This window comes from Channa argus, chromosome 5 (genome assembly GCF_033026475.1).
Source record: "Channa argus isolate prfri chromosome 5, Channa argus male v1.0, whole genome shotgun sequence".
Taxonomy (NCBI): Eukaryota; Metazoa; Chordata; class Actinopteri; order Anabantiformes; family Channidae; genus Channa; species Channa argus.
The window spans coordinates 6787001-6807859 of NC_090201.1; the positions used below are offsets into that span (position 1 = coordinate 6787001).

Sequence of the window (20859 nt, forward strand, 5' to 3'; positions counted from 1 at the left end):
TTTTAGATGTTAACATTAGTAACACAGTAAGATTTAAGACAATATGAAAACAACTGTATTGGCTGTGGTTTCCACTGAAACAATAAGAGCAGGCAGTGAAAATATAAAACCTCTGGCTTTGCCGGTTCTCTCAAGGGGTTTCAAAGTCAATCGGACATATTGATAGTGTGGTAAAAAGTTGGTTACCAAGAAAGGTTTATTTGCACACTGCCTTCAAAAATACAAAAACAGAAAATATGGAAAAAATTCAGTTTTAATTAAAAACATTAAATAACATTTTAAAGAACAGTTACACAATCCCATACATTTCAAAATTTGCACAATTACTTGAGGAAGCTGAGACCTCAAAAATAAATGTGACATATCTGAATGTATAAACTTTCACATCGTTTAAGTCATTGAGCTATTTGATACTGTCATAGAAAGGAGGATGGGAGAAATTTTGAGTTTTACATTTTTTTTTAAAAAACATCCATTAAAGGTAAATACAAATATTAACTACAAATGCTTTGAATAGGTTTAACACACTTCTAATAAAGAGAATATGGTCATTAGCAACATGAGTTTTGGTTAAATCAAGTTTCATTTGAGGATTTAGAAAATAGATTCCTCAGGCACAAACTAAAGTACGTTTACATCTACTGTGAATCCACCAGTAAAAAGCAACCACCAAAGTAAATGTATCCTTTTTAGATCTAGTTTTACAATGTCTGTTTTATACAATCCAATAATATTTTCAAACAACTTTACATGGCTTTAAAAGTATCCTTTTGTGATAACACTGAATGAATAAACGTGGGTGCAGTTAAGAGGTGTAATCTGAAAACTATCCAATAAGTTTTACTACATAAACAAAACAATAACACAAATAAAATAAATACATTGGGATATAAATAGTAAAATACTCCTAGATGTGCAGTAAATTTTTGAGGGAACCCTCATTTACCATACTGTGTTACATATATCCTCTGGCAATTAAAAAACCTAAGTGGCAATGAGTAACTCTGTCTTTGTCTCTGACATTTAGCTGCACCTGTTGATGCGACTCATGATGACTGACCTCTATGCTAAGCCCTTTTCAGTAGCCTGAATATGTTCTTCTATCTACTTCAATTGGTGCTTTCCAGTGACTTCATGGTAGCTTTTACACCAACTGGATATTGGTCTGATTATTTAGGCAAGTCATAGTAAAGAGGGCACTTTACACACTTTAATTTAATATATATTAATTGTTTGCAAAGCTACATCCAATAAAGGACGCATTGCATCTTCTACAGTGTCGTTTCAATTCCTTTATCCACATTAACTGGCACACACAACCATTTAGAGGTTTAAATGTTATGTTACTGCCAGTATTAGATAAAAATAAAAACACACCTTGACATGAAGCGCATCTAATGTAATGATGAATTTCTTACCTTTACTGTAATACAAAGTATATACGTACCATAACTTTGTGATGTCCAATAAAAAGATAAGAAGGTAAAATGCTAGTAAATTCAATTTTATTTCTGGGATGAGATGAGAAAAAAATCTGGATAAAAGGACCACTCAAAAGTGTATTAATGGTGAGAGGGTGAAGGTTACAGATTCCTCAAGTAAGAGCGTGGATTTATAAGGACCATACAGCGAGCTAATAGGTTTTAGCTCTACCCATCACATTGCTCCAACATTAACAGTCATACAATAAACACCCCCTCACCAACATAACATCTGAGAAGAAGCGCACCTGAATATTAACTCAACATATGGAATGCCTTTGGTGATTCTTCAAATAATTAAATGATACTATTAGTCCAGAGGTAAATCTGTGAAATGTTATAAATATTACCTAAGAAAGAACTGAACTTAAGAGGGAAACTGGCACTAAGTTGCACCAAAGAACCAGTTGTCTCCACTGTGATCAGAACCCTTTGTGCTGGAGTTAAAGCCCTTGCAGAGCTTGGCAGTTGCTACAAATGTACACATTCTTCTTAACCAAGAAGTCACACGTTGATGCCCGCTCCAGTATGACTGGGTTTTTAATAGATGATGGCTCTTTGGGGGCCAGTCCCTGGCACACACCGTACTTCTCCAGTCCCAAAAGAAGATTGACCACCTCAGTTACAGAAGTTAAGCGTGCTGGGTAGCTGTCGTACAGTGGATGGGTGGGGAGCAGTGGCTGTTTTTGGACAGTGACCTGATAGCAAAAGCCTGGGTCAATCAACACCATGGTATCAGTCATGCTGGACTGTTTAGAACACTGGATAAGCTGCAGCTGTGGGCCATCCACCATTATGGCATACCACAGAATTGGCAATACAGATGTGCGCAAGGATTGTAGCAGTTTCAGTAGCTGGTTTTCTACATCAACAGCGCTTCCTGCTGAGTTATCAGCCAAACTGAAGATCTGTGTGATCTGCAACAACAGGAGAACAACAAGAAGTACACAAAGGAATTTGCATTAACTATGGTTCAGAAAATTAAGATTTAAAGTCTCAACTTACCATAGGGAACTCCTCCTCCTCTTCTTCATCTTCATCTTCATCCTCTTCTTCTTCCTCCTGGTCTTCGTCAACATGCTTCTGACCACCTCTTCCTATATATGGTTTATCTGACTCCCATTTACTTTGCTGGTCATGGAACTGATATGGGTGAAATCATGAGTAATTACTTTTAGGAGAAACTCAGTATACAACTAAAATGTACAATTACAAACATCAAATCATTTTCTAAACTAAGTCAAAATTTTCACTCATGGTTCTTATCGGGCGAAGAAAGTACCTACTCTGAAGGATAATCTAAAAAGGTTTCTCAATATGGTGTTCTATGAACTATTTGAGGTGTGGAAAAAACAGTTCTAAGAACTAGGAAAAAGATCCTCCAAAAGCACCAATAGTTGCAAATGTATCAATTGTTTGTATTACATCAACTGACCATGTATCAAGCTGTGAATATAGAATCAAACAGCAGGCAAAAAGCTCTTAAGAGGGGAAATATTCTTGACTGGCTGAAACACACGACCCACAGGGTCAGTTGTCCAACTTCTGGTCCCTCCTGGCTATGTGTCAAAATGTCCTTGGGCAACCCACTGAACCCTAGGCTGCTCATGATGGGTCAGGTGACCACCTTGCATTAGCAAAGGCGTCATCGGTGTGTGAGTGTGTGAATGGGTGAATGAGAAGCAACACTTCAGCACCGTATGAGCAGTAAGAGGAGAAAACATTAGACTTACAAGCTCTGCCTCATAATTTATAGTCATTCTGTGAAAATGGACAGAAAAATACTACTGCTTGCTACTTTTACATCAACTCGAACATGGAGGTAACACAGAATAGAGCATTAAATGTGCTAGTTATGCAACAGTTATCAGAATAGAAAGACAAGGAAGAGCAGAGAAGATCAAGATGATTTAGAAGGACTTCCTTGCTGCTGAGATGAAAACAAGTTGGGGCCTTGACAGTCTCAAGGGTTTAGGATTAACCAATGATGAATGTTTTGCAAAAGATTCAGTCTTCTTTTTTTCTGCTCAATTTAAAATAAACCTCTTTATGTTTTAGCATTATCAGCATTCAAGACACTATGGCTGTTTCTCAAATCATCCCTTAATTACAATGTAGTGTGTACGCCATGCAAATCTAAAAGTAGTGTACATGGCATGTACTTTGTACTAACAATCCCACAATGCAAGGCTCGCTGTTTTAGTGATGAGAAAAATACCATTATAATTGAGAACCATCAAAATGTTCAGTATGTGAGTCTTAATTTTAAAGGCCATGCCTGCAAACAACATAAACAGCATTTTTGCATTTGCATCAACTACTGGGACTTGTGGCAAACACCACATAATGTCTAGAGCCACACCAACACACCCTGTGATTCATCTGGGGGAGCAGAAATTACAAATTCAAGCTGAGTAGCCACATATGGAAAACGTCTTTAAAATTATAGTTCAGATCCCAAAGTTTTCAAAAATACAAAATATGTCAGACAGATTTTGGAGGCAATGTCTACAAAACAATGCACAAGAGATCTTGAGTACATGGCACAGCTTTATTTATAAAATAGGAACAACCTGATCTATGATATATTTCAGTGAGAAATAGTATATTGTAACCGTACTCTTTCCTAGTAGGCAATAAAAGAAAAATAATTGAAAAAAGAAAATAATAGGTGCTTTTTCCCCTACTGCTTTCATAGGCTGAAAATATCAAGTGAAAGGAAAACTACCACAAGAACAAAGTGAAGGGCAGCCAGGAAGAGAGCAGTGACAAGTAAAGAGCAAACAGCTTGGCAGTGATAGCTTCTTTTCTAAGGAACTCAAATTCACTTTTGTCAATAGCCTGGTGCAAAGCGGTTAAGACGCACAACATATAATTGCAACATTCCTAGTTCTTTCAAGGGCCTTGGTTACATTTTATACGACTTTCTCTATGTCCTCAGGAGTCCCATCTGAATCTATAGTATCAAACCATTCCATGAAAATTACTTTTTACCAGTTACATCCCACTCCAGGAAAATTAAAGGCAACAGAAACATAAATCCCTAAATGAAAGGTGCAGATTGTCTCTTGTTTAAATCCTTGAAAAACAAGGTTGGATGCAGGCCTGGATTCACTGAGCAGAGCCACAGGCCAAGAACAGCATGACAACAGATATATAAAGAAATAGACAGTACAATGTTTTATTAAGGGAAGTGTAAACAGCAGGGCACAAGGGTTCACGATCAGTCAGATCCTTTTGCCATTATGCACTGTACAGCAAATATTTCTACACAATGAGCCAGAAAAATGCAACCATCTATTAGACATCTACAACTACCAAACACAAGACAGAACATATTTTTGATTGATGAGGAGAAAACTAGCATTGTTAGGAGAACAAAAGTGAAGAACGAATATACTTACTAGTTGAGAATTGCTATAGTTGCTGATGTGAGGGAATCTGTCAGACAGTCCATTCCTATGTCCATAGTCCAAATGATTTAGCTGCATAAAAAAAGAAAAAAAAAGAAAGAAAAAAGAAAACAAAAAAATTCTGAATTTCTGCTGCATTTAGACACTTTAATCTCAAGCATGTGCAGATTAGAATCTACTTTCAAACCTGCATAGATGAGTAGTTATTTTTCATATTCATCTCATAGATGTGTTTGCTACCACTGGCAGGCTCAGAACTCCAACTCATCTAAAAAAAAGAAAAAGTGACAAATTTTGAAGCTGCTTCTCAAATGTGGCGAAGGTCTCCTCACCAGAGGAGAGCAACTTTTTTTCAAAAACAATAAGCAAAGAGAAAACACTTAAAATTTTTATTTCATGCTTTATCATAGGGCACTCACTGCTTGGAAGTTACTGTCATCGTCTTCATTGTCGGTAAAGTCCAAGCTAACGTGTGAACCTTTTTTCTTGAAGTTTGACTTGCGACTGTATGTATAGTGAGGTCTGGGCCTGCCTGGCAGCCCTGGGCCATCTGGCCTGTAGTCACTTTGTCCCATCTGGAAGGGTAGCAAGTGTCTCTGCCAAACAGAAGTGCAGAAATAGTTAAAACCATCATTTTCACATCTCCACTGAAAGATACAAAACACATTATTAAAAGAAAACTGCTGGGGTCCGACCATTGCCTGTCTCTGACATTGCCGCAGACGACATTTCTGCCTCTTCTTGTTGCTGCCTCCGAATTTAGGTTTGTCTATACAGAAGTCACATGTGCCACAGTCTTTCCTGCAGAGACAGGCTTTGCATTCTCCACAGGAGCGTCGCTTCCGCTTCTTATGCCACTGTAAACAAGAATAATAAAGGGAATTAGCACAAATGAATGAGTGAACAAATTAATTAAAAATACAGAATTAGGGCCACTACACAACAATGCGCCTACACAAGACAAGGAGCATGAAAATGCTGCTCTTTGATTAAACTCAAATCCTTCTAGATAAACCTGCAGTTGCAATCAGAAATATTCAACCCCCCAAAGGTTGTGAGGATTTCTCAATTAACAATTTTTAGAGATTAAAATTCTGCTTTGGATGACTTCTTTATTAGCTGAGTGATACATGAAATCAACACAGAAAATGCACAATGTAGTATTGTGCAATGTTGTAATATTATTGTTTTTATGGCCTAAAGTGGAGTTGAACTATAATTAGGCCTTTGGGAACTTTATAATGATCCTTCATTTACTTAATCTATGATGCATATATGAAAAGGTATATGCATCATAGTGTATTCAATGTGAATTGCAACCATGGGAAAGAGAAAGGAGCTTTCACAAAAGCTGAGAGGAGATTATTTCATCACACCTGAAGGGCCTTGGGTATAAGAACATTTCCAAAAAATGGAACATTCCAAGAGACACCATTGGGAGCATTATAAGAAGTTTAAACTTATGGAACAACTGCAAACCTGCCTGGCCATGGAAGAAAGCCCAAGAATTCATCAAGGGCCCTTAGCAACTTAGTCAGGACAACTAAGAGAAAGCCCCATATGACTGCACCTACAGGATGACCTGACAAAGGCTGGTACAAGTGCTTCAGTGGAAACTATCAGGCGTGCACTGAATAAACAAGGACTTCATGGCTGGACTCCAAAACACACTCCACTCTTGACCACAAGGAACATCAAAAGACAACTAGAACATGCCAGTAGGAATTGGGATAAGACTACAGGGTTTTGGTAGAGTTCAATGGACTGATGAAACAAAGCTGTAACTGATGTGTGAAGGTGGGAGGTGGGAACGGGGTGGAGTCATCAGGATGCAACAATTATGACCCTAACACCCCTAATCCCCGAACACAGTCTCCTCCTCTGTTGAGAGAAGGATTCTCCGTGTGAACATAAATGGCCTCCCATACTCCTCTCTCATACCATCTGTCTTCTCTGTCCAAAATGTGTACATTGTCATCCTCAGACGAGTGTCCTATGTCCCTCAGGTATAGGTACACTGCTGATTCTGGCCCTGAAGTGTTGCTTCTCCTGTTTGGTTTCTCCAATGTGGAGCTCTGAGCACTCTTCACTGCACTGGACTGCATACACTACGTTGCTCTTCTTGTGTTTAGGTTTTTGGTCTTTTAGGTGGACGAGTCTTTGTCTCAGTGTGTTGGTGGGTTTGAAGTAAACAGGTATGTGGTGTTTTCTGTAGATCGTTTTGGGCTTCTCTGACACTCCAGCCACGTAAGGAATCACCAAGTTTTTCCCTTGAGTCTCTGCTCTGTCCGTCGTCCTTTTGTTGGATCTGGACAACATCCTGTTTAAGGCCCACTTAGGAGAAGCACAGACCTTGAGAGCTGTCCTCAGATGTCTATCCTCCTTATTTCTGGTTTCAGAGAAGGTGTGGGTGCTTTCTGCCCTGTGGTGCAGGGGGTGGGTGGGCGAGTCCAAACCGTAGGTACTGTCCCCCTGGGTTTAATGTAAATGTCTATTTCTAAGTTGCCACAAGTCCCAACGTTTACTGTGCAGTCCAGTCTGTTGTCATTGGTGTCCTCCCTGGTGAACTCAATGTTGATGTCAACTGCATTTATGTGGTCTGTAGAAGCCTGTAACTCCTGGATCTTGAGCTTTGCCCAGTTGTCATCTACACATCTGAACCAGTGGGTTGGTGCTGTCCTAGGGATGGAGTTGAGACCTTTCTTCTCCACTTCCTCTAGGTTGGCAACAATAGGTGATACTGGAGAACCCATGGCATAGCCATGTTTGTCTGTAGGGGTCACCTCTGTAGGTGAGGTATTGGGTTTTCAGACACAAGTCCAGAAGGGAGCAGATCTGATCTAGTTTGAGGTTGCTTCTTCTGTGCAGGGTGTTGTCCTCTTCTATTCTGTTCCTAACAAATGTCACAAAAGCTGAGAGGAGATTATTTCATCACACCTGAATGGCCTTGGGTATAAGAAGAGTTCCAAAAAATATGTCCATCGGTGGTGGGGATGCTGGTGAAGAGGGGAAGTGACATCAGAGGATACCATGGTTTCATCTGTATCCAGTTTAAGCTCTCTGACCATGGCTGTAAAATCCTCTGAGTTTTTTATATGGTGATCAGTGTCTCCAAATAACAGTGATAGGATGGAAAATGCTCCATAAAGTACTGAAGCTTTTTTTAAAATTATTATTTAATTATTATTATTAATTATTATTATTTAATGAGGTTTTTTTGTCATTTATTGTCATTATCTTTTTTACAAATCAGTATAATGTCTTTTAAAGTGAGGGGGTTGAATATTTCTGATTAAAACTAAAAGCAATAAATCCAATACAGAAATATCAAAGACATTCTTCTTTCGTTTTATTAAATTACACTAATTCTACTGAGTGGACTGGTAATAACATAATTTAGCATTTTCTTTTGTTGGGTTTTTGGAAATTCTGTTAAAATGTCAAATATTCTTGGATAAATACCTGGCACTGTGGATGTACCCACTTCAGTGTCCCCTTATAAAGTTTTAAAAACCTTGGAAGTGCTACCGATAACCACATCAGTTTCACATTTTTATTAGGGAAAGGACACAGACTGTATTTACTGAAATAGCAGGGAAGAATTACTTTAGAAGAATTACTACAAATTCTCATTTGCCCTTTAATTTTGTTAAGAAAAAAACCAAACAAAGCAGTATCACCCAGCAGTTGTGTTCTGTTTTTGTCAATGTGGGTTTACAGTTTCTACTGCAAATTCGGTTAAACTCTCTAGTACTTAACTTAAAAAAACAAAAAACAAAAACTCACATCATCGTCATCATCAGTTGACATGTCATCCTCGTCATCTACGTCCACATTGATTGAGAAATTCTCTGTGTCGCTACTTTTGAAACTTGGGTGCTGCGTCAATAAAACATTGTGAGTGAGAGTGGGGAAAGAGGCCAAGCAATCACATAGAATATTATGAATACAGGTGTTATATTTAGTTACCTGTGATTCTGCAATTTCACTCTGCAAAATAAAAAGTGTGAGAATGTAAATAAATCTTTCAGGGTTAAGAGTGTTAAAGCATCATTACTGTCTAGCACAAACACTGACTTAACAACCAAAGAACAGACAGTCCTTTAAATTTACCACAGAAGTATTGTGAAAAAACAGGGATTTCACTAGCATCTTGTGAGAGCAGCACACAGAACCAAACAAAGCAAACTTTAACAACTTAACAAACGAAAACATTTATTACATGAAAACTCATGCTTGTGTCATCCAGTGCTCCAGGAATGTCATCGTAAGACCTCTGCTGCAGGAAGGCTCCACTTCCAGGGTCCTGGAACATGCAAGACAAAAAAAAAAACCTGAATGTAAAGGCAACATAACAAAACACCAAGTACCACAATAAACAGCTGTCGTGCATCAGTCAGCTTACCTTGCGAATGGGACATATACATTTGCGCTTCCGGCATAAACGTTTCCGGGACTCTGGGCTCTGCAGTCCATGCTTGCAGTTGGCACACTGTCCACAATTTACTGTGTTGTGGCATCCGACACACTGCCCACACGGGATCCACTACAGGTAACACGAAAAGAAAGGAACATGATAAAACAATGATTCAAAGTTAATTGCAGGAGAACATTCAGGAAATTGAATATAAGGAATTATCTTTTTGTTATGCACCATTTATCCATGTGAGATTCAAAAACACAGTCAATATCATATGGCCCCATGGTCCCATGTTCAGCAATAGATTGTATGATAATGCTTTGGCTATTTAAAATGGATTAAAGCCTGTTGACAGACAATGCTTTACCTTTCTGAAACGAATCATTGGATGCTCTTTAGTCTTGGAGGCTGCTGAAAAATAGTTTAGAGTAAGATTAATGTAAGGTCTTCACTTTTACCCCTTAATTATTAATTTTTTTTTTTCTTTTTCCTGAAGCTATCTTTATAAAGCTGATAAACTGACAAACCCCAACAGGTGGGACAGCAGGGCCTTTTCCTCTGTTTGTCATACCATGTGCCCGTGAAGGAAATACCACATCGAGCACAGGCCCTGCAGAAAAATATAGTACTGCTCAGCCCAACCACCTGTGTCAGCCACACACAACTAAATGCTTATGATAAAATATGAACTGAAATAATGGGCTCACAGAGTGCTGTCCTCTGTTCCGATTTCTCCATTTATAGCGGGGAGGGGACGTGGTTTAGATGAACAAGGAAGGGGAAGTTTAATTTTTTCTTCCACAGGCTGGTCCTCAGTGCAGGTGATTAAGTTTGGCGTTTCCAATGTAGTGGGCGAGGACAGGCTTGTCTGATTGGAGGGGAAGTTTTTGGGTGTCATACTGGGAGTGAGCCTGTGGTGGGAATCAGGAGTGTCCGCCCCCTCTCCCCTCTCCATGAAGCTGGACTCGGAGGATGAACGCTCCCGCATCTTTTTCTACCAGATAAAAAAATAAGAGAAAGAACCCGTCAGTCATATGTAATTTCAAGATTTTTAAACATTTATGAAGAGCCCAATACCTTCATTCGGTTACGAACTCTTAGGGGTGGAGCTTCACCATCATAGAGCTTTCCTGACTTGTAGTCAAATGTTGACAAGTCCAGAATTCCCTCCAGCACTGAGGTTAGTTCTACCCTGCTTCTCACTCGATCACCTTGTGGACTGTAAAGGGAAAAAGAAAAAATAAAACAACAACATCAACACACAATTACACAGTGAAGGACTACAACTAGTAAAAGCTACACATCCTGTTGTTATCTAATAACGTGCATCTGTTTTTAAGGACCTAACAGAAGTTAGAAAAACAGTAACAAAAACTCCTGAAAATAAGTTCTGAGAGCCAATGTTAGACTGCTGAGCACAGCAAAAAAAAAAACGAGCTGCAAAGGGAGAATAAATAGCAATTAGTACACACTGTATTAATCCCCTTTTACACATTCATTGGAAAGACAGTGTTCTGAGTTTATCTGGAAGGGGTGTATGTGAACACTGTTCCTGAAAAAGTCAGGAACTCTTGACATTATCGAGACTTTATCCTTTGAGCCCCCAAGTACAATGTTCGTTTTATGTAAATAGCAAATAGGCGCGTTGATGATGTTTCTATCACTTGACTGCCAATATAGTAGAACCGTTTATTTTTTTATTTGCTCGGCTTCGATGTGCTGTTAACAGAACATTGTTTCCTACAGCCTCAGCTTTCTATCATGCTGTTCCTCCTGTGCGCACTAACGGTGCACTGAAATAAAGTCAGGTTTCTCCAGTGGGGATGCTTCTGACTCGGACGATGTCAAGCTGTGTGTTACATGTGTGAAATACAACGGATTTCATATGTTAAAACAGGCGTTAGAAACTTCAACATCGTGAGGTGAATACACACATAGTGGCCATTATTTAAGCCATTATTTAAGATACCATGCCTGTACAAACATTTAAAAAGCAAAACTTAAAAAAAAAAAGCTTAAAAAAAAAAAGCAATTCTACATTTCTGCCATAACTTCTACCTCTAATATTTCTAATCTAATATTTAGTTTCTGTTGAAATTGACATGAATGTGTCCATTACATGTTTAATACTGAGGCCATATTTAAATTTACTGTCGTTCTGTTCTTTATTTTAACGTACAGAAAACTGTTTCACATTGTTGTCTTCACAATTACATAAGGAGGCAGACTATTAGAAACGCCTCCGAATTGAATCCAGTTGAGAAGTACATCTCTACTGTAACTATGACCCATTGCTAAAACATATAACTGAATTAACACCTCTATGATAATGCCAACAGAATCTAAACATCATTAATGTAGATTTTATGTCAGAGCTGTTGTAATGTATTGCACAGGATTAATTAGTAAAGTGGAAAATGACTTAGCAAACAGAACTGTAGAGTGGGATTCCCTTTTAATTTTTACTAGACACTAATTACCTTAGGTAATATACATCCTTCTGGCCAATGCTGCTACCAGAGCGCCGAACCACTTCTTTGCGTTTCCACCCCTCTCCAAGTACTGGCCAGTCGACCCACCCCTCATCAGGATTTGATCGCTTACGGCGTGGGATGTGAAGACTGAATTTAAGAGGAGATGGAAAACACACATGTTCGGAGATTCTTTAAAAAGCAGCTGAAACAAAGATTTGATTTATTTTGCATAGGAAGCGTCTCTAAACATCAATATTTAACCTTTACCTTACATTTGAAAGGTGATCTTCTTATCAAGTTTTCAAGTGTAACCCGTTCACTTGTACTTAATAAATATACAGGCTAGTGATAAAAGTATAGAAATGTAAATCAGATTTTAACATATCTGTCTGAAAACAACAAGCTTAATAAAGGAAAGGCTTGAGTGGGAGAATATTGTAATATTACAACATGGCCAGAAAGTAAAAGAACATTACAAAAGAACTTACTGATATATCTTTTTGAAACCCTTCTCACTTTCTGCCACACTCTCGCTCCTTTCACTTTCTCCTGCCAGGCTTTCTTCTTCTGGATCATTCTTACCAACGCTATTGTCATCATCATCATCCTCAAGAGGCTCAAACCAGTCAACAGGCTCACCAGCAGCAGCATTATCTCCATCCTTCTTTGTCTCGTCAGGTGTTTGGTCTAACACTGCTGAGCTGAGATCTTCCTTGGTGTCAAGACTTTCACAGGGATCTGCTTCTGAGGTCTCTTCTGCTTCAGTGCGCTTCTCCTCTGTGCTTTTTTCCACATCTTTCTCCACAGGCTCTCTGCTAGAGACCGAGTCCTCAAGGGGTCCCTGGTTCATTGATGTACCAGTTTTAGGTTACAAACAGTCCAAAGTGTGAAGACCACTAAGAAATCCTCTATAGTCGATATCGCATCCCATTTGGTGTTTTCAAGCTGTCTTGAGTATTTAGCCTTTCGGTTCTAAGGTTATGGCAGGCAGATCAACAATCTGGACGTTTGACAAGTGTTCAGTGGTTAATGTCAGAGCCTAGAAAAAGTGGATATTGTTAATAAACGTTTAAAATGCCATGCACAAAATGTATTTAACGCTACCCCGATTGCTATAGTAACGCTAGCTTAACCAATGGGCCACTGATCTAATTAATGGCCGATGGCAAGAACAACGACCAGAGACCGGAAGTGTATAGTAACTTTCGTATTTCAAAAAAATACAATGCAAACTAACTTAAGGATCTAACTATTCGTCCCAACTCAGTCAATGCTAGAAGAGTTTTAGTGCATCCATGGTTGTTTAGCTAACTAGCACTGGTATGTAGCCATGTTATCAACAAACAGAGTGTAAGCAACACAAGCTAACTTAGCTAACCTCAACTGCTTGGTCTTTTAATATACATAACCAGAATTTCTAAACGCATAGTTTAGCAACACTTCACATAATACCAATACAACTAAACGTTACACTTAATTCGCTGGAGTAACGTTGGAAAGATTGAAAATGAAAGCCATAGTAACGTCAGCAAATGTAAGCTGCACCGCTCATCCTTGGTTCCTAGCAGGCTTCTGACCCACTATGCTGCTAATATTCCTCCAAGTTGAGAGTTTTGTACCGCTACCGGGTCACAAATGTTTGCGGTTTGGTGGGGCAACAAACAAACAAACACAAACCTTTGAGGACAATTCTCCAGATTCACAACACTGACCACCTGCCTTTAAAGATCCTGTATCTAACTAACAGGAATATCACGCAACGCAATCCAATGCACGGCCGTATGTCTCCAAAGATGCTAATCAGTCTCTTCAACGTCTTTCCATTCGGACACCACCAACATGAAGCTCCTGCTGCTGTCCCGACTGAACAATGCAAACTATTGATAAATCAACTTTATTGCAATTATATAAGCATTGCAAGTGGTCAAAACACTGACATATACCATTGTAACATTTATTCGGTTGCTGCCTTAACGTTAAAAAGCTACACGATCGTCAAAGTGCTAACGATTTTGACTAACTTTTACTTTACATTGTAAGTTACAGTTTGGGAACCATCGTCCATCATTAAATGAGTGAAATCACTTGTTTCTACCAGCGAGTTTTAGTTTTTCTCCTTACAGACTAACTCGTACCAAACAGTGTAAGTTTGTGAAGAACATTTGAAGGCAAGAGTACTCATAATTGTTTCATTTGCTGTTGAAAGACTTGGCAGAAAAACCAAACTTTTTAAAAAATAAAATCAAGACATATACCGCTATTCGGCTAAATAAAAAACAAAAAACAAAAACAACAACCTGTGTCACTTCTTAAATATGCAGTTAGAATATTAACTGTAATATTAAGTGTGTATTGCACATTACTATAACCTTAGATGTGTTACCTTACAGAATGCAAACCCTTTTTGCTGCATTTGACACAAAGATTGTTAATAATTAAGGCATCCTGTGTAGATTATGTGTAGGAAAAGCACGCATGCAATTACAGACACATACTCACACAGACGCTCCTGATCTGGAGCAAGTTTAATGCATTTATTCGGCTTGATCATAACAAACACAGCAGTTTTTAATCAGCAGTAATTCATGTACCACTAAGGAAAATATATATATCAATTCATCACTTAGTTATGATATAAATATTTTAAAATAATTATCTAGTTAGAAAACCAGTTTTCATCTGAATGGTAGTTCAGATGAAAAGTGAACTACCATACCTGAAGTTTAAACCCTCATTACTCAAGTCTCTTGCTATTTACAGTGTGGTACAGATTCAGACAAGGGCGACTATCTATCCTTGTTGGTACGGAGATCAATCGTCAAGGGGTCATGCTGAATAGTTTGGTGCAACATCAGCGCAAGAAGACCAGCTCTGTTTGTCATAGCAGTCCTGACATTACGCTCCTGTTCAAAGAGCTCGTCCAACTTGTACCACTGTGGGAGAAATTGAAAAAACAAAAAAAATAAAGAACAGGTTACTACAGAAGAACACTTTGCATTTCTAAATAAAATTATAATAATATAATTTTCTAAGTGAGATTATAAATTCAGCTCCTATTCTCTTTAGACACCATGACATGACAAGGCCCAAAGACACTTGGTTTTTCTGTCTTAAGCCCCACCCACCGGGGGGAACTGCCTCATTGTAAACAATGATAGTGTATTAAAGGACGGCCTTCACTGATTTTGAATTTGCTTATTTTACTTATACCAGTAAATAAACACAGTGGCCAGCACTTTACCTACAAACATATTTTAAAACAATTTCACATTAGCAATGACGAAGTGGCTCTTTTAAGAGTGGGAACTAGTCCCAAAAGGCCATATGTAACTGCAAGTGGAAGACATCAACACAAACCTTACTACAGCAAACTGGACCTCTTATAACACTTATTAAGGTGTAAATAGGCTTTGCTTCAAGCTTTGCTTTAAGAAGTTGTCAAATTTTTTTTTTTTTTCTAATTTCCAGTTCTTTAAAATTAAGTCAGTAGTCAAAACTCTGGACGTACCACCCTGACCCGTTCCAGGTCCACCTCTGCTCTCCTGAGCTTTTCCCAGTTGTAATGCTTGTTGCATTTCCTTTTGGAAACCTTGCAATAATCTCCAGTCAGCTCAAACACATTCTTCACCAGAGGACATCCGCACACCTCATCCACTGGGACCTGGACTCCACAAGAGTGGAACATCAGCACAAAACATGGAGGACTACACACAAAGGCTATTGAATCATAAAAAATATACAAAGGTTTAATGGCACCCACTGACCTTGGGATCTCTGGAGTGTTCTGGACACAAAACCTGAAGTCTCTTACAATATGTTTTGCTTTGAGGATTGTACACATCACAGAAAAGCCTGGTTGCTCTGCGGAGAGAAATACGTATCAGTAAAGCAACGAACCCAGAGAAATGTTGTCTGCTTTTAGATTTTAGTTTTCTTACCCTTCAATTCTTGTAGGGTACATGGATCCAAATGATGTCTGGCTCTCATACTGTGTAGATTATGATGGATGAAAAAACATCATAAAAATACTGTTAGCTGTACATTCATGGTTATAGGGAGAACCACAATTTAAAAAAAAATTATTACCTTTGCATAGCATCTCTCCATATGCCTCAGTGCAACTTTTGGATTAATAGGATGACTGCAAGAAACACAGAAAATCTGCAGGTCGGTATCCTCACTATCACCCTCGTTCACCTGCAAACAGAACAAAAGCAATTCATCACATAGTGTTGCTTAGATCTTCTGAAGATTCCAAGAAACAATAACTCAATTCCACAGCTGCTCTCGACAACAAATCATGAATCACTTGCACTACACAAGACTGTAACTAAATGGACAAGCATGCAGGCTCCTGCCAGCTCACCTCCTCATCCTGTTGAACTGCCTGTAACTTAGCCTTGGCGATGATGCCCTCCAATTCGTGGAAGCGTCGCTCCATCTCAGTAAGGCGCAAACGGGCATTCTGCTGCTCCCGGCGGATCCGCTCCAGCTGCTTTTTCCCATGCTCCTCTGCAATGCAAGGACTCTGTTGCCACTGTTGGATGCGCTGGGGCAGGATCTCGTAGATTCGGCTGAGGATTAAAATGCACAAAGGTGAATGCTTTTTCTGAATACTCGTCAAAACTCAACATAATAAGGATTTTCCTTTTATTTTAATTTCACTGGCTGTAAGAAGAGATATCAGAAAAAGTATCCATGAGACACATAACCAACAATAGGTGTTACAAACACAGATGAAGCAGAATAAATAATAATTTGTAGCACACAACAAACAGCACAACTTGTACTTGAAACACTGTGCCTGTTTTGAATTCTTCAAGCACTAGGTGGAGCTATCATACAATGTAATTTTAATACAAATGGGCTGCACTGTCAAGGCAAACAACTCTGGGTAGGGCTCTTAATATTAATCACAGAGGTATAGAATGTGTTTTCAGTTATTTTTTAAAAACACTCACTTACAAAGGACACACACAAAGAATTTTTTACAAGAGAACCGCAAGTAAAATTAGGTGTGGTCTATGTTTGATCTGAACATAAAATACTGGTTCGACCCTAATGATAATGCACTTATGCACAATGGGTAAAAGTTCTTACTTGGCTGCCAATTTCATGCCACAGTCCTCAGAGCAGTATTTGGAGCTGGGTCTTGCTGCCGCCACACAGCCTGGACCTAGACACTGACGCTGCCCTCCACTATCCCGCAAATCGGCTTTCTCACTGTGTCGACTTCTGTCTTTGTGCTTCTGTTTCTGTTTGTGGCGACGGGACTCCTTCTGAATAGTTAAAAAAATTTAAATTAAAAAAGTTCAGAGAAACAAATGTTACAAGATGTGTTATTACCATTTATTGTCAACATTTGGAAGAATTCCAAATCCAAATGTGTTGTATGATGAAAACAAATCTCACTTTCTTGTCAAACTTCTTTTCCCTTCTCTTGACATGCTTCACTTTCACAGCTTTCTTACGCATGACAGGACTAAAAGGCATCTCATCATCGTCATCACTGGCCCAATCCTGGTTAAAAAGGAGAATAAAAATTAAATGTTGTGATTGCGGAGGGTGTGTACAAAATTAGCATGTTTATATGTAGAAATATCATATCAGCTGTTCTGCTACCATCTTGTTAACAAGTCCAGCTGTTTTATACTGCTGGTAGAGCTCTGCTTCACTGTCATAGTCCTCAGAGTATCGTCTTCGTCTGTGGTAGGAATTGTCTCTCCTTTCTCGCAAAGAGAACTCCTCGTCCTTTACACGCAGCATTTTCTGTACATAACAACAAGCAACAGGTTGTACATTTTCCTACGTAGCCACAAGGGACTGCACAAACACATTAGTGATCAGGAGTGCTCAGAGGTTCAATGGGTGAAAAAGTGAGAGCTTTCAAGTTTTTCCATTTAAAAACAACAAAACAATGTTTTGCAAGGTAATGTGTGGAGGCAAAAAAAAACAGAGGTGAGGTGACTTACCCTGGCACGAACCTCACACTGCCTAAACCTGCACTTCTGTCTGATTTTGTTGGGGCCACCAAACTTTTTCATGTCCTTGCAGAAATCACACTGGGCACAGTCCTCAGTCCTTCTGCAGGGCTCACATTCCCCGCACATTCGGACTGAACGCTTAACCTGAGGAAAATTAAACAATGCACTGTATGAGCCCTGATGATTTAACATCCTTTTACATTCTCTTCATTAACATACACTCATTTATCAATTTAGTACACCTAACTGTAACTAATGCAGCTTAATACAAAACAATGGAAATATCCGTGAGTGTCATACAATATAGCAACACAACATACCTCCCCCAAAATGATCATACAGTTAAGTCAACACCCCTCTAAAACAATTTCAATAAAAGAACAAACATTAGAGTGTTGTGTTAGAGTGCATTAATGTAACTAGGTGTACCTGGTAAACTGTCAACTGGTTGTCATGCTTAAATACCGACAGATGTTAAAACAGTATTTGTTTTGACCACTTTCTTTTAAAAACATGATTATTGGGTAAAATATTATGTGCACACAAATAAGAGGCATAATCCAAGAAATCAAGGGCTTTTTGTAATTGAGTTGTTTCCAAAAATGTCAGAAAATCAAGAATAAATATAAAATCACAAAATAAAAGATATAAATACAAAAAATATCTATTACATTTTAAAATGTAATAGAATAGAAAAGTAAGTTGTTGTTCAACATTTCTGTAAGTAAAATCCTATAATGTGATTCTTCAAAGCATGTTTTTCATAATTTCTCCAAAACTAAATATTAAATCACAAATGCAAATTACTTTTGATCCACGCCTCTTTTCACTCTTATAGTCAGGAGTACTAGGGGTGCTGTACTGTCTTTCAGTTCTGTCAGACTCAGGTTCCTTCTCTCGACTTTTCTTTGATCTGTACTTAATTTCCAGGGAGGGGTTTTTATCTGGTTGAAAGAGAAAACACATAAGTGATGTTCTGGTTAGATTGTAATATGTTTAATGTTAAGCAAACAAGACTTCATCATCACCTCTGCATCTCACGCAGTACCACTCCCGGATTGCTTTGGCCATCTTCTCGGTGATATTAATGCAGTTGCCGTGGAACCACTCATTGCAGTTATCACAGCCACTGTCAGTGTGAATAGCAAATGTAGAAGATGTCTAAGCATCATTGCACCAATATGCAGAAATGGGGTGATTGAGATAACAGCACTGGTGTGATTGACTTACATCATGAAGCAGTTGATGTCTGGTTTTCGACAGATACAGTAAAGCGGTGCATTCTCCCCCTCCATGCTACTGGTCTCAGGCCCTGGGGTAGGGTCCATGTCAGACATATCACTGTCCTGAAAATACGCAAAGATAAATAGCTTAGCAGCTAGTAAATTAGCATTTGACTTTACAGAGTACCTGTGCTGTCAGACACACATTGCTGGACATTGACTGAATTCGTTCATTAGCACTGTTCTCCCTTTATCAAAGCACAATATGGCTGTTGCAATCACAATTTTTACTCTTTACTTTCAGTGCCTGTATTAGAAAATTCAAAATCAAAATGATTATTACCACAGATACAAAGACATGTCTAAGGTCTGAAACTAAGCTAAGCTAACAACATTGCACAAAAGTTACCATCAGCCATACCGTTTAATTTAGAAGAAAGATTTTGGCATTAAGGCAACATATCGAAGTTGGTCAGCCAACAGTTAGACAGCACCCACAGATTAGTCTACTTTAAGTTTGTGTGCTTTTTACAAAGTTAAGATTAAGCATTAACTAAAAGTAGCGTTAGCCCGAATTGTAGCATCCACTAAAATTACTTTTGCGGTAAAGTTGAAATATGACAGGTAGCTATCTTACGCGGCTACACCAAACGCGTACAAAGCTGTCAATTCAGATTTATATGTGTGGTATTTAAAATTAATAAGACGTATATTTGGCCAAGTTGAACGACAACCAACGAGCTTGTTTATCGACATGAGCACTTCGGAAGGCCAGAAACGCAACGTAACCTACTTGTTAGGAAATTTAAGTTCTTTTATCTCGAATCAAATGTTATTTTATAATATTTACCATTTCGTGAAATTGGTATAGTCCTTGGTCGCACAGTATATACAATGGAAACCCGAGAAAAAAATAACACAAACAATGAACGAGTTAGCTCGTATCCTAGCGTTATGCTAAAGTTTTGTTGGTCGGTCTTCTTCTTTTCTTAAAGCAAATAATCCTCCAACTTCTCAATATCGCCACCTACCGGAGCTAAGGTGGAAATACAACATTCCTTCAGCGTTAGTTACACAGGTGGACTTTTCTTCTTCTACTTCTTCTTCTTCTTCTTCTTCTTCTTCTTCTTCTTCTTCTTCTTCTTCTTCTTCTTCCCCCTTTCAGGGGTCGCCACAGCGAATCATGTGCCTCCATCTAACCCTGTCCTCTGTATCCTCCTCTCTCACTACATCCACAGATCTCCTCTTTGGTCTTCCTCTATACCTCCTGCCTGGAAACTTCAACCTCAGCATCCCTCTACTGATATATTCACCATCTCTCCTCTGAACATGTACAAACTACCTTAATCTGGCCTCTCTGACTTTATCTCCAAAACATCTAACATGAGCTGTCCCTCTGATGTCCTCATTCCTGATCCTGTCCATCCTCGTCACTCCCAAAGAGAACCTCAACATCTTAAGCTCTGCTACCTCCAGCTCTGCCTCCTGTCTTTTTTCAGTGTCATTGTCTCTAAGCCGAACAACATCGCTGGTCTCACCACCGTCTTGAACAGCTTTTCCTTTCATTCTCGCTGATACTCTTTTATCACACAACACACCTGACACTTTTCTCAACCCGTTCCAAACTGCTTGCACTCGCCTCTTCACCTCTTTTCCACACTCTCCTTGGTTCTGAACCGTTGACCCTAAGTACTTAAAGTCCTGCACCTTCTTCACCTCTGCTCCCTGTAACCTCATCTTTCCACCTGGGTCCCTCTCATTCACACAGATGTATTCTGTCTTACTGCGGCTAAGCTTCATTCCTCTGTTTTCCAGAGCAGACCTCCACCTCTCTAGATTTTCCTCCACCTCCACAATCTGCAAT

General features: G+C 38.9%; 2 protein-coding genes across 6 annotated transcripts; both read right to left on the minus strand.

Moving 5' to 3' along the window:
* Positions 1-1488: 1488 nt before the first annotated feature.
* Positions 1489-13664, minus strand: mbd1b (methyl-CpG binding domain protein 1b). 5 transcript variants are annotated; one of them, XM_067504072.1, is made up of 16 exons: positions 13466-13664; positions 12277-12827; positions 11795-11935; positions 10392-10533; positions 10022-10308; positions 9842-9924; positions 9682-9725; positions 9300-9440; positions 9117-9200; positions 8864-8884; positions 8681-8773; positions 5314-5751; positions 5082-5162; positions 4886-4966; positions 2487-2624; positions 1489-2398 (listed from the first exon to the last, which is right to left on the minus strand). In XM_067504072.1, exons 2-16 carry the CDS (start codon positions 12636-12638, stop codon positions 1925-1927), a joined length of 2610 nt encoding a protein of 869 aa, XP_067360173.1. In that variant the 5' UTR covers positions 12639-12827; positions 13466-13664; the 3' UTR covers positions 1489-1924. The 5 variants fall into 5 exon arrangements, with proteins under 5 accessions (XP_067360173.1, XP_067360174.1, XP_067360177.1 ...); XM_067504073.1 differs by lacking the exon at positions 13466-13664 and adding an exon at positions 13260-13391; XM_067504076.1 differs by lacking the exon at positions 13466-13664 and having other exon boundaries at positions 5314-5490; positions 5590-5751; positions 12277-13376.
* Positions 13665-14301: 637 nt separating this feature from the next.
* cxxc1b (CXXC finger protein 1b) lies at positions 14302-19991 on the minus strand. Its single transcript, XM_067504079.1, has 14 exons — positions 19846-19991; positions 19003-19118; positions 18801-18901; positions 18580-18716; positions 17761-17916; positions 17411-17557; positions 17201-17308; positions 16889-17067; positions 16155-16362; positions 15875-15985; positions 15727-15776; positions 15553-15649; positions 15297-15449; positions 14302-14721 (listed from the first exon to the last, which is right to left on the minus strand). Exons 1-14 carry the CDS (start codon positions 19846-19848, stop codon positions 14575-14577), a joined length of 1713 nt encoding a protein of 570 aa, XP_067360180.1. The 5' UTR covers positions 19849-19991; the 3' UTR covers positions 14302-14574.
* Positions 19992-20859: the final 868 nt, after the last annotated feature.

Excerpts from the sequence above, each read along its gene's own strand:
- mbd1b (XM_067504072.1), bottom strand. The coding sequence starts at position 12,638 with ATGAACCAGGGACCCCTTGAGGACTCGGTCTCTAGCAGAGAGCCTGTG. Across the intron at positions 9,201-9,299 it reads GTATATGTCCCATTCGCAAG|GACCCTGGAAGTGGAGCCTT; the intron begins GTAAGCTGACTG and ends TGCATGTTCCAG. Across the intron at positions 8,885-9,116 it reads ACACAAGCATGAGTTTTCAT|AGTGAAATTGCAGAATCACA; the intron begins GTAATAAATGTT and ends TTTATTTTGCAG.
- cxxc1b (XM_067504079.1), bottom strand. Across the intron at positions 16,363-16,888 it reads GGCATGAAATTGGCAGCCAA|CCGAATCTACGAGATCCTGC; the intron begins GTAAGAACTTTT and ends TTTAATCCTCAG. Across the intron at positions 15,450-15,552 it reads AACACTCCAGAGATCCCAAG|GTCCCAGTGGATGAGGTGTG; the intron begins GTCAGTGGGTGC and ends TGTGGAGTCCAG.